This window comes from Enoplosus armatus, chromosome 10, assembly GCF_043641665.1.
Source record: "Enoplosus armatus isolate fEnoArm2 chromosome 10, fEnoArm2.hap1, whole genome shotgun sequence".
In the NCBI taxonomy this organism is placed as follows: Eukaryota; Metazoa; Chordata; class Actinopteri; order Centrarchiformes; family Enoplosidae; genus Enoplosus; species Enoplosus armatus.
In genome coordinates this window covers 7,816,822-7,830,416 of record NC_092189.1, presented here as the reverse complement: position 1 = coordinate 7,830,416, position 13,595 = coordinate 7,816,822, and the positions used below count along the sequence as shown (strand labels likewise).

Here is a 13,595-nt window from a genome sequence, read left to right as displayed (position 1 = left end):
AAGAAATTCAGCCAGGCGCGGATGCAAGCGAGAGACATCGTGAATTGGTACATGTTAGTCATTTAAGGCTTGACCTGCATCATCCAGGATGGGACTCTGACTGGATCGGTGTCGGATGCAAGAATATAACTCGAGCTGTTAGTCTGCAGCCTCGTTTGTTTTATTCAAACGTCTCCCTGCGCGTGATGTCGGACCAAGCTCAGATTACATCCGCATGATTCTACGTTAAAGCCGCGATGCGTGCAGGTATCATAGTGTAGATCGTGCCTCCCTTCCCCCAGCAGCGCTGTGTGGCTCTTTGCAATAGGCTACATGCCACCTTCTAGTATAATATGCTGTACAGTCCGTCAAAAGGGCCTGCGCCCCCCCCCGTGCGCAGCCCTGTCATCTCGCTGCCACTGAGAGTAGCATTACAGGGGAGCAATAATTAATGAGTGCCTCCACAATTAACCATTTCATTGAAATCTTTTTGCCTTTGAATATTTGATGCTTTGACGAGGATGTGAAAAGGGGGTTGAATGCATGAGTGAACAGAGGGTTTTTACTACAGCCTGATGGCTGCAGATGCCAGGATCTACCACAGGAGGCGCTGCTGCCCTCTTTTACTATAATGTATGGTCTTATGATAGACTGAAATCCACACAGCTTTGTGGAAATACATGGGAATGCAATCACTGCAGCTGCTTATTAATAATATGATATATTAAATGTCACGCATGCATGGAAATAAGATACACAGTGACAGCAGTGATGGTGACTGACAGCAGGTTTGGTCCATCTCTCCACAGTAACTCGGCCAAGATGGATGTGTTTATGAAGGGTTTGTCTAAAGCGAAAGAGGGGATGGCTGTGGCCGCAGAGAAGACCAAGGAAGGAGTTGCGGTTGCGGCTGAAAAGACTAAAGAAGGAGTTATGTTTGTAGGTAAGACGACCACGAATGTCTGTTTGCACGTTATTTTACATGCAAAATCATACACAGGCCCCCGTTGAGACGGCTGATGTTCCTGCTGTATGCAGGAGCAGCAACAAATCAGCAGAGAGAATATTTTATGATTTAGCTCATGCAGCATTCCCACATGTCCTGGAACAAATGGTGAAATTATACAATAACCTTTCCTTTATTGGCACAGTAGATAGCAGAAGCCTGCTTCCCTCAGACATGAAAGAAACCAACAGGCTGAGTGTAATGCTTAGTTTTTAACCTCTTTGTTCAGCATCATAATACTGTTAGTGACGATATTACACCTCTATGGTTTCCTCTGTATAACTACATTTATTGTATCAAACTCAATGCATGGTGTAAGTTAAAATGACTGATATTTGACAGTGTACAACATAACTACAACTGATTGCACTCCTTTGCTAAATTCAGAGTACTTTATTAAAGTAGCAGTAATTTGATAAATCAGCCTGACAGCTGATCAATATCCTCGTTTTACTTATGCAGGCTGATGCAGTAGGTAAAGAATCAGCTATTTTACCCTTTGCATCAAACTATACAGTATTTACTCCTATAAATATCAGTAGTTTTAAAAAGGATGCACTGGGATGAGGAGTTCTGTTGACGTAGACGATGTGATACGAGGCTCTGAATGTCCTTATGCCCTCTCGCCTGACTTGACTGGGCTACAGGCAGGAGATGGGAACAGGGGTGGGGGTGGGGCAGCAGGATGGTGGGAGCAGCTCTTGCCACATGTCCGTGCATTGGACGGCTGCAGATTGTAAAACAGTCTCCTGGAGACAAACCGAATAAAGGCCTCTGCGTTTGTCCTTTATAGTGCAGCTTAATTTGTGATGGACACCGTTACAGACATCTGTGGAGATCAGTGCCTCTGTTTCAGGATTTTAATGTGCAATTGCCACGTATGTGCCTTAGATTATTGGCCCATTCTGTTTCACTTGCTCTATATCTTTATTTAAATAAACACATGTGACATGGAGGTAGATGGACACCTGAAAAAGATTAGCAAGCAGCTGTGCAAAGGTACAAATGAAACAAGACAAAACAAAAGGTCTCAGTCTCTTTGATCAACTTTCACAGTCGTCATATTCCAGTTTTATGCATCACTTAAAAGGCAGTGCTGTGCATAATTTAATGATCTGTGTTGCTGCGTACTAATTCAGGATTATTCTTTAATGGTGTCAAATCATTATGAAAGAATTAAATTTTAATGTCATTATTACAAATGCTAACCAGTTCTATTGTCTAAATATTTAATACCAAGCCCCATAAATTCAAATTTTGAACAAAATGACCAACCATATTTTACAGAGCCTAATTTGAGTTCTATAGTTTTCGTTTTAATATGTCTGGGGCTGCAGCTAACGATTATTTTCATTAGCGATTAATCTAAATATTATTTCCTTGATTATGCTCATAACAAGAGAGTCCACGGTGACGTCTTTAGAGTGCTTGTTTTGTCCAATCAACAGTCCAAAATCCAAAGATTTACTGTATACACTTACTTAAGATGAAGAAAAGCAGAAAATGTTCATGATTGAGAGGCTGGAAGTGTAATAAAACATCACTTGTTTTATTTTATTGATATATAGTGATTTTATGAATTTCACCAACTGCATATCATTATGTGATAAATAAATTCTTCCATATTGGCCTGCTCTGCTTGTTCGCCTCCAGTTGGTCTGTTAGGGGCTGAATGGGGGAGGGCTAGATGACTCAAGGGACTCAGAGCTGGACACAGGCCCTGGAACCTGCCAGCCATTACAGATATTTATTTTGTCAGTTGTCGAGCTGTTGTCAGAGGGCCCAAATTTCCAGTGACACCCCTGCTGGTAGTTCAGTACAGTCACCAGCTCGGACCGTTGATCCGGGGACAGTATGTTTTGGGCGCGTTCGAGAGACGTTGGGTTTTCCAGGAGAAGTTGTCCAATGTGTCAGCATTTAGATGGAATCCAATTACCCTAAATATTTAGCACCGTGTCCCTGTCACTCATCACCAGAGCCAAAACATGTCAGGCTGCAAAACACGTGAAGGCTCATGTCCGTCATGTCTCATCTTGCCTTTTGCCTGTGGTACGCAGAAAGGGAGAGGAGCCTTTCTGTGGCATCTCTCTGTGCTTCTGCGTGCTGCTTGTTGAGCGTGGTGGTGCCCTAGAAAGCTGCGTATGATTTGCTTGAAGGCCCCTCTTGGAGGAGGGGTGAGAGCGATCTGATAGGTCTGTGGCCCACCTCTTGACAGCTGCTGCTGCTGCTGCTGCTGCAGACCGCCCACCCAGCTGAGCTGAGCAGTCAGCCTGAGTAAAGGCAAGAAGGAGAGGCGGAAGTGAGAAGACCCTGTTGTACTAGATGCCATTTAATGTCACAACTGACTGTCTCATTCATGGAGCATCTACGTGCTCTACTGTAACACGGTGGAGTCTTTATGCAGTGCTGCTTTAAAAGCAATCTTATTACTTTTGTGAACCCTTGCAGTCACACCATAACATCCTCAGTATATAATTATAGTGTATATAACAGCTCCTTTCTATAGTTAAATTGACACAATCCTGAAACTGAATTACAGAATAACAAGCTGTTTCAATTTTATCGTTAATATGATGCTAATGATTATTGTCAATGTTAAGATGATAATAATTTTATATATTTAAGGGGGAAGTTACATGTTCCATCAACTTTATTTTGTGTGTTGATGCATCAAGTCTTTTTGTCCTCATTTAAAAGTCGATACCACTAAAAGGAAAAATAGCAGGTGGGAGCTATGAAATGAGTCACACCCAAGAATTACAATCATTCTGGTATTTTCCAGGTATTTTATAACCACTAAGGTGATTTAAATCTTTTTTTATCTTGCAAAAGTCTACATTGTTTGATTTTTTTTTTTTAAATGAGCTTGAAACACACTTCTCAAAAATAATAATCAAATCTATTGTTTATGTTCATTAAAGGAAAGTGTTACAGTCCAAATGTTGTCATTTGGTGCAAAGATTTTTTTTCTGCTTTCAAATAGCACAAGCCATTTGTAATTATTAATATTTCTGAATTCTTGCCCACAGCTATCATCCATTTGTGATACTGTAGGTGTAGTGCGGCCGCTGCTCTTCACCACAGCCGCTGCTTAAATGGATGCATCTCTTAGATGTATGTTTTGCTTTAAGGCTCGCCTTTTGTAGTGACGGTTATGTACTTCATCATCATTTCACCTCTCCTTGGCTTTTAAAGGCCCTCTGGGACCAATAAGGCCTGTGACTGCTGCACAGTAGAGAGGATGACAATGCTTGAGTGATCAGGACCAGTGGGCACACAGTAGATTGCCCAAATAGCTCGACGGAGTACAGCGTAGATGGATGAGAGCTGCCAAAGGTCAGAGAATTGAACAATGCAGTGGTTTAAACCAGTTTCAGAGTTTAATAACTCCTCACAATAAAAGTACCAAGAAACCCAAGTGCTGTAGCCATGATTGTTCTCCAGGACCTCTGGAGCTGTGGCAAACTGTGAATAAAAAAAAATTGATACTGATATTGCATTACTTTGGCTGGTAATGACAGTTCAAAGTTAATCACGTTAGTTACGCTTCACAGTTTATCATGTGAGCAGTTATGAACCTGCAGTGCTGCATCTTTGAATTAATGCTGCTTTTCATCATGTCGGGCTACTGGAGCATCTGTGTTTCATGAGTCATGCTGTCAGGTAGATGACGTTCGACCTGTCAAGGTCGTAAAAAAGCAAGTCGCTTAGAAATTATGCATTTTAAGAAAATACAAGGCAGGCTAAAATTTTGACTGCATAGGCTTTTGTTCATTTCACTCTGAATAAATGGTAGTAGTGCTTCAGTGGTTAGTCTCAGGCAAGTGCAAAGTTCCCGTATACACACACACACACACATGCACAAACACACAAATGAATGTTGAATTGCAAAATGTCAAATGGTACTTCATTCACAAAGGAACATACACCTTCTCTAACAAATTTCCTTTGTTGTTAATTCAGGTAGCAAGGCCAAAGACAGCGTGGGCACAGGTGAGTTGTCCCTCTGGTGCATCATTACTGCTGCAGTAAGAGGCTTAGTGTCATTACAGTGACGAGACTCTTACTCCAGACTGGAAATAAGGGGGGTTTGTGTGTTGTAGGGGGTGTGTGTAAGTGGTCATTATGTGCAATAATCAATTGAGAAACGAAAGAGGGCTAACATCATGTGCATGCTTTTAATCTGTCTGCTGGATCTGCTGAGATAATGTTACGTGTGTGTGTGTGTGTGTGTGTGTGTGTGTGTCTGCAGTGGCTGAGAAGACCACTGGAGCCGTTGGGAACATCGTTGCTGCAACCGGCCTGGTGAAAAAGGACGAGTTCCCTACTGACATGAACGTACGTACGCCATTCCAGTGACTGTTTTTGTTTCTTCAGTGTGTTCCTGTTATCAGACAAAGTATTGCAGTGTGTTCACACACACCTGCAGGAAGTCGGTTGGCCCTCATGAGCAGCATGGGCGGCATGGTGGCACAGTGATTAGCACTGTCGCGCGGGTAGAGTGGGTTGGGGGTTCGATCCCTGGCTCCCCCTGTCATGTCAAAGTGTCCTTGAGCAAGACACTGAACCTTAAGTTGCTCCTGATGGAGGCCAGCACTGTGTGTGTGTGTGTGTGTGTGTGTGTGTGTGTGTGTGTGTGTGTGTGTGTGAATGGGTGAATGTGACTTGATCTGTAAAGTGCTTTGGGAACTGTTAAGGTTGAAAAGCACTATATAAGTGAAGACCATTTACCATTCATGATATGTTGTGACTTTTTTGTCAGACGAAACTACAAAGGTGGTTGGTATTGCATTTTATTTTATCATATTTTTTAGTATATACAACAAGGGCTGCAACCACCTGTAATTTTTATTAGCGACTGATCTATAAATTATTTTCTTATGAACAGTGAATATTAGTATAACTATTACAATTTTCTGGAGCCCAAAATGACATCTTCAAATTGCTTGTTTTATCCTTCCCAACAGTCCAAAACCTAAAGATTTTACATTTCCACTAATATAAAACACAGAAAAACAGCAAGTCCTCACATTTAAGAAGATGGCAGCAGTTTTCAATTTTTGTTGATAAACTAATCAATTAGTATTATATAGTATAATATCTTCAACCTTCTCAGAGGATTAGGCAATGCACACTATAGTAATGGTTTTACAAATTACAAACTCTTGCCCCTTCTCATATAATGTAAACATGTAGTAGAGCTGCAAATATACTAAATACAACTTCAAAATGCATTCGAAGATATCCTTTATGTTCCAAATTGAAAAAGATATTATTTAAAGTGGTACTCAAGCAATTTAGTATTCCACTTCCACAAAGTTGGGGGGACTCACAAGACTCACAAGACACAATAAAATAATTGCGTGTCAAGCCCAAGCCTGAGATAACCCTGGTGACATCATCAGGGTTATTTTTTCAGACTTTGGAAAACCTCCTCCAGAGCCACAGAAGACATTATACAAGTGTTTTCACAGGCTGAGCAGTTCTCCTCATGAAATGAAACTTCATGTCTAAAATCAATGGATTGCCCCTTTGATTGCATGAATATAATGAATTGACTTGTATATGCATGGTAACAATGCAACAGCTCACTGTTCTTGATGTGCCTGAGAATGATTGAAAGAGAAAAAAAGAAACCAGATCCAAGGCTCACTTACAGTTGGCTACATGCTGTAAGTTGTGTTCATTAAAGTCTGGACCGTGTAGTCATTGTAGCAGAGCCAGACTGAGACAGCAGGAATAAACACGGGCTGATCAATCTGCATGTCACTCCAAAACACAGTTACTAATCTGCATTTCATATGTTTTATTCCTCTGCTATCAGCACAGACATTTGTTGTACTAAAACTTCTCCTACCAGAGGAAACATGATCATGCTGAAAAAGCTGAGTAAGTTTAGTTGTGTATTTAAGTTAAAAACATGTTTCTGAACTCTGGCAAGAATAAAACAGACACACCACATCATGATTCTGCTTTCCTCAACATCCACGCTGCTAAATGTAAATGAGTAAACTGCTGATTGACAGCTTTCATACAGTTAAACCAGGAAAACACAATTGCACTAAGGCTTTGTTTTACACTTGTTTTATTGGAGGAAGCTTGGGGGGGAGTCGTTGTTCCACACACTCTCTACACACAGGTGGAGGTGGAACAGATGCATAGAACATGGAAAAATCAACATGTAGCCAACCTTGGAGATTTGAGTGGTAACCCATTTTATTCACAGACAGTTTTTCTGCTTGTGTTCTTTACCTTAAACGATCAGGCGGTGCGCTGTCAGCATGTTGGCTTTTCGTCTATCTCTGTCAGTGAAAGCGGGAGGTCCCCGTCCCGTCCTACGCTTCATCCCTCAGAGTTGGACCCTCTCCACTGACTCGCTAATCTAGTAAATCTGACAGCCTTCTCTAATAGGCTTCTTCAAGGCACTATCTGAGTGATAAAACTTCTCATTTCAACACCCTGACAACAGACTGTTAAACTGTTGACATTGATACCATGTGCTGTGCTTTTTTGTTCAGTTCTAGCTCGTGCTGGGCTCTACATCCACTCATATGCAGTATTTTTGCACTCTAAGATTGTGCTTAAAATGTTTCACTTAGATACTTTCAAAACCGTAATTTAAAATAACACTTTTAAGAGAGACCTGTGCTACATGGTTTGAACACAAGGCTTCTCTTGTGCCTGAGTCTCCACTGAATTTTAAATGTGTGACCAATCGGACACAAAACTTATCTTTCTCTTCTGCTATAATCACATAAACAGCCTTTTTCATGTCCACTTCTTCTCCGGCAATGATCCGTCTGATTAGGCCTTTGTGGTGGTTTCCCATTGTTCAGCGTTTAAGGCCATGCTAATCGTGTTGGTGGGCTTAAAGCAATAACGCCAGCTTGATACAGTACACTGGATTATGGTCTGTTCTTCTCTGACCTAATTGACTTGATTAGTGCTGGGTTTAAAAATAAATGTGCGGTGACCCACTAGCTTTGTTCTCAGGGCTCATAGTAGCAGGTACAGCAGGGATGGAACGCTGTCTGCTGCAGGAAGCTCTCAGAAGGAGATACCGTTTGTTTACACCCACTGTGGTTGAGGCTCACAGTGTCAGGATATCAAGTTATTAGATTTTCAGTGTTACCTTTAATATTAAAAGATAAGGCTGGTGATATTCTATATTTTTCTCAGTGTCAATGAAACCCACAAAAAGACCAAAACCAAGAATGACCTTATCCTACTAATAAGTATTGTCTTTGTATCCAAAGCCTAATATTTCTTATTCCTCTGTGCCTCCATTGTTGTCCAAAAAAAAAGACTTTATTACGATGAACACAGGCCGCTGTAGTTTATCTTAAATTAACCCACCTACACGGTCCTGCTGCTATAGAGCATTAAATGTGTATTAGTCCACACCTGAAAATAGTCCCCAATAAATGCACATTTCCTCCTGTTTGAGTAACATTTGCTGAAAACCACAATGCCCAGCTGTTGGAGGAAATTATTTATCCTTTTTTAACAATGAAACTATATATTTGTCAGCCATTTTTAAAGATTTACTTCTTTAGTGAAAACCAATGCACTTTGGGCCGAGTGCCACGGACTGGATAGGTAACAGAGGCACTGAGACACAGACTAATGCATTGTTGGTTATGGTCTCTTTTAGCCCCTGGTTTTGCCTCTTCCATCTGTTACTATTACATTAGAGTCACAGATAAATAGCCATGCTAGAGGCTCTGTGAAGCTGTACTTAAGCACAGCTGTGTGTTTGAGCTAAATGTCAATGTCAAGTGCATGCTAACATGCTCACACTGAAAATGCTAACTATGCTGTTCTGAAGGTATTTCCAGGATCCTGTTCTTACCATCTGGGTGAAAGAATATTCTGCACAAAAAAAAAACATTTCAACCCATTTCCCAAGTTGTGACTCTGTTTCCTAATCCAAACAAAGATGGTAGCTGGAAATGACAGATGTCCTTGCTCAAACTAAAACATTTCTACCACTTTCTATTCACTTATTTGTATATATTGATGTTACCTTCTATTATTTTATATTTTCATACAAAATAAAGCATTAACATTCTCCTTGTGTTGTACAAAAAGAGCAGGGACTTACATTTCCGGCTATCTGGATTAGAAACTACAACAACAACTAAAGAAACGGAAATCTTTTTTTATTGTGCAACAGACTGAATATTTCATGCAAATGTCTTTGAGAGTCTTTAGGGACACTGGAAAAACCCTCAGAACAGAAGCAAGTGTTTGTTGAACCACCTTCTGGGTTTTTCAAAGATCGTCTGGTGTTTTTTTTTTTTTTTTGGATGCTTAGCTCTGAATATAATTATAAAACACGAGAGGCACAAAATGGGGCGTTTCCTTTTGCCAGCCTTATCCTTTAAGTTCAACTACAAATATGCATAGCTGCTTCTGTTACTGTAGATCTTTTCTTTTTCTCCCTCTCTCTGTCTCTGCAGCCTGAGGAGTATGGGCAGGAGGCCATGGAGGGCCAGGGAGAGGCGATGCTGGAGCCAGAAGGGGAGACATATGATGAGACCCAGCAGGTAATCAGCCTACACGACACAAAGCGCATACATGTCTCCACTCTACATTAAAGCCTCTTATGTCTCTGGATTTACGTTGAACTATATGGTTTTATTGTAAATAAGTTTTTGTGAAAAGGCTATAAAAAAAAAACTGTAAAGGCTGTGGACTGCGGTTGAGGATGAGTCCATTCACTTACAGTAGATGGAGGCCCATCAGCATTCACCAGCTCTGCATGGTCACACATTTTATTTTGCTGTATTGCATTTCAATAGCGCTCCACACTTGCCCTCCACTTCTGTCCCACACAAGCACTACAGCGCACGCTGAGGTAGTTCTCTGGAAAATGAAAACAGAGGGCTTAACAAGCCAATTGCCACATAGCGAGTAGAGTGAATATAGCACCACCTACCTACACTTAGCGTTGGGTGTGTGTGTATGTGTGTGTGTGTGTGTGTGTGTGTGTGTGTGTGTGTGCGTGGAGGAAGGATGCGAGTCTGACACAGATGGTTATTTTTGGAATTTGGCTGTCAGGGCCGAGACAAACTGTGCAGAACCTCTTGCTTTGAAAACAGATTTTAAATAGCTAAGAATAAATAAAAATATCACACAATGCACAGAATGTTGAAAAGATAGTTTTTCATTATATATAATGATTTAAAGCACAGCACCCATCATGTTTTTAGCCAGAAGCCTATTATATTGTCACAGAATATTAAAATATTCAGAATCAGCTTTCAGTTAAAGGAAGATTTAATACGAGATTTTGCATAATCTCTTAATAATGTTCAATTTATTCAGAGCATTTGGTCAGATTTTCTTTTCATTACCACTTACAGCCTTCCATCGGTAGATTACTGTGTTAATCAGTTAAAGGAATGAAACAAGAGATATTCCCTGAAATGCAAATTAAAAGTGAATTTCTCAGAGGCAGTAGCTTGTATCATCCATGTCCTCCTCCATCTCTCTCTCCTACTCCTCCGCATCTCTTTCCCCTCCCCCATCCTATGCTACACCAGCGATGTGAGAACTCAGTCTGAATGGGTGTGGTGATGACGCGCTCTGCCTCTGTGCATTGTGGGTAATGTCAGGGTCTCCCTGCATTGCTGTAAATATGGAGTCTGAGTGCTGCAGAGTGAAGTGAGCCCTCTCAGAGAGGATTTGGAGATAAAAAAAATCCATCTCATCTAGTATCACTCTTGGTTTTGTGAAAATATCAGATGACCTAAGACTGTTGCACATTCCTGGAGGCTGTTATTTATTTTTTTATGATCATGTGCGTGGAGGAGGCGTGTGCAGGGTTACAAGGATGCTGGGAATGTGCTCACGACACGTCCTTGGAGCTGGTGTAGGCTTGTGCTGCCCTCTGCAGGCTGGAGAGAGACACTGAAACAGCAGAGGAGCTTACAGTTGTGATGGAGTGACATCACTGCTTTCAGCAGAGAGCGATCATGTGTTACCATAAGCCCTCTGTCATGTATATTCTTCTTAAACCGATTTAAGTTGAATTTCATACGATTAAGTTGTTAATTAAAGTCTCACTGTCTGAATTCAACCTGGAGCTTCTCTGTGCTGCAGATTTGACCCGCCTGTCTCTCTAAAATCGGTTCTTCTTCTTCCCAGGAGAGCCAGGACTACGAGCCAGAAGCATAAAAGCATCAGCCCAAACCACCATCCAACCAGCAGCACAATAATATTTCTAATAATAAAAAGGACAAATGCTGAAACTATTACAATTATACCCCCGTTGCAAAAAAAGAACAAAAAAGACAAGCATTCCCACTGAAAAATGTTCTTCCTTCAAGACAAATCTTTTATTATTATATATTGTAAATGTCATGTTCTTAATGTAATGTGTTGGGTGTAGGTATTTATTGAGATGTAGGATTTGCCCTCTCTGTCTCATTTCCTTGATTCCCTCCCAACGAAATGAGACCAGAGCCAGGGCTCGTGACTTTGTACTTGTGTGTATCTGTATTTAGAAAACGTGCAATAGATGTTCATCATCTTCCAATGAGACATTGGGAGTGGAAAAAATAAATATGTCCGGTTGCAAGCAGATATGAAATCAATAATATCCTCTTAAGTGTCGACAATGCCTGTTTGTGGGTTCTTTCTTTTTGCATTTCTTTGGAGATTTCTTTCGACATTTTTAAAGTAAGAGTTTTTTACATTGTATCTTTCTAGTTGCTTGTGAAATCATTCCAGTAAACTATCCGTTAGAAATGGACAGAGTGTACATGTTTGTGTGTGCGTGTGTGTGTTTGTGTGTACTGAAGATTTTAACAAGTTAAAGTCAATATATTATGTCTTGAAATCATAATGGTTGTCATATCAATATGTGCTTTAAATTGCAGGACTTGTCAATATAAAGGTTTATGTGTTAAGCCAGACATACATTCCTCTGTAAATAAAAAGTAAAAAAAGAAACCATCTGTTAGTGTTGTTTGATAATGTTTAAACTCACTGTTGGCATTGATCACTGAGACCTCTTGTAACCAACTGTTTTTTCTGCCTGTTGGTGTAAATGAGGATCTGTTATGCATCGTCCTCACATGTTTCCCTTTTTTGCTCACTCTTGTCTGGGGGTTTGACTACAGGATGTGTAAAAATCTGCTGAGCGGGCTCTGGCCCTTGGCAGGACACTGCCATAGTTGGGATGCCAGTCTGATCGGGCCTCTTTGGGTGGGTTTTGTTTGGGTTAATCCGGCTGGAACGTGCAGGCTTGGTGCTGTCGGGCTCAAACAGAGGGTATTAAACCGCCGCTGCCGCCGCTGTCAGCTCAGACGAATGTGTGGAACGCTGCAGGGACAAATACAGGAGCCATGGCCTCGTTCAAGAAGTCCTTTGAAAGCCTGAAAGGCACAAGCCACTCGGCCGCGAAGGGAGTCACAGACACTGCAGGTACAGAACTACAGATAAAAGATAACAAAGGGCCACTGGAAGGTCTGACAGACGAACAAAAGGATGGATAAAACACTTTCTGATAGATCATTTTATTGTTATCTTTCACACAAAATTGTCTTTTACAAGGACTTTGAGATCTTCGAGTTTTTACTTGAAGTCTTGAAACTGTCCCTGTGATGTGTTTCCAGTGCAGGCAGCTCAAGAGGCTGTGCAGCAGGTGGCAGACTCCTCCAAAGAAACAGTCAACACGGGTAAAGTGCACGCTCCTCTGTGTTTGAAGCTTCATGATGTGACAATGGATATATTATTTTGAGCAGACAGGAGTTAGAGCGACTCAAGATGTCACAGGATGAAAAAACTAAAAACTCCTCTCATCTCGAGTTGGAAGTGTGCAAATTGATACTGGAATTACTATAAATGTATTATTTGCAACACTGTGTGGACAATAGAAATACAAATTTACTCAAATGTTTGGGACATTATATTTTATATACACATAAATCTATGTTTACACTCCGAAGTTGATAACAAAAGTTTGATGACCAAACTCTGTACAACTTTCTTCAGCCTAATTATTTGTAGTTTAACTTCCTGAATGTTTCTCTTCTGCTTCCCTCTGACTCCTTGAAGCTGCTCAAGAAGCTGGCAGACAGACTCAATCAGCCATAGGAAAAGCTGCAGACAAGGCCACGGACACCATCAAGGAGTTTGGACAGAAAATGGAGACCAAGTGATCCCTGAAAAAATGAACAATTCTAGCTGAAAACCTGGTGCCAACTTGTCTGGCCATCCAAAGGTTTTAGACATGTGATGATGTTGGGATGGGAGTATGTTGGCATCAGAAAACATTCCAAAAGAAATCTTTATAAATTGTCTTATTTCTTATTTTCCTCACACCATTTTCCATTTGTGTTTCTTGCTTTATTATAGAATTTCATTATATGTGACTATTTTGGGAAATAAAAACACGTACCAACTTGTTTCTCAGGTTTTTAAGATGTGATATCCCGCCACACACAGTGGAGATAACACTGCTAGCAGCTGTCTGTGCTGCATCCTGTTGTTCGGAGCTCACTACGTTCATTATTACCAACACATTGCTGAGAAGATGGCCTTTGGCAGGCTGATGGCTCCTGATGAGAATATGATCAGAGCTTGTCTACCTTGGCCCTCA

General features: G+C 40.9%; 2 protein-coding genes across 2 annotated transcripts; both read left to right on the top strand.

Moving 5' to 3' along the window:
* The first annotated feature begins 801 nt into the window (after nt 1–801).
* sncb (synuclein, beta) lies at nt 802–11,167 on the top strand. Its single transcript, XM_070913633.1, has 5 exons — nt 802–922; nt 4,949–4,978; nt 5,238–5,323; nt 9,448–9,534; nt 11,138–11,167. The coding sequence occupies exons 1-5, from the start codon at nt 802–804 to the stop codon at nt 11,165–11,167; spliced, it is 354 nt and encodes a 117-aa protein (XP_070769734.1).
* Nucleotides 11,168–12,339: 1,172 nt separating this feature from the next.
* adirf (adipogenesis regulatory factor) lies at nt 12,340–13,155 on the top strand. The gene is made up of 3 exons (XM_070912790.1): nt 12,340–12,418; nt 12,610–12,672; nt 13,052–13,155. Exons 1-3 carry the CDS (start codon nt 12,340–12,342, stop codon nt 13,153–13,155), a joined length of 246 nt encoding a protein of 81 aa, XP_070768891.1.
* The last annotated feature ends 440 nt before the right edge of the window (nt 13,156–13,595 follow it).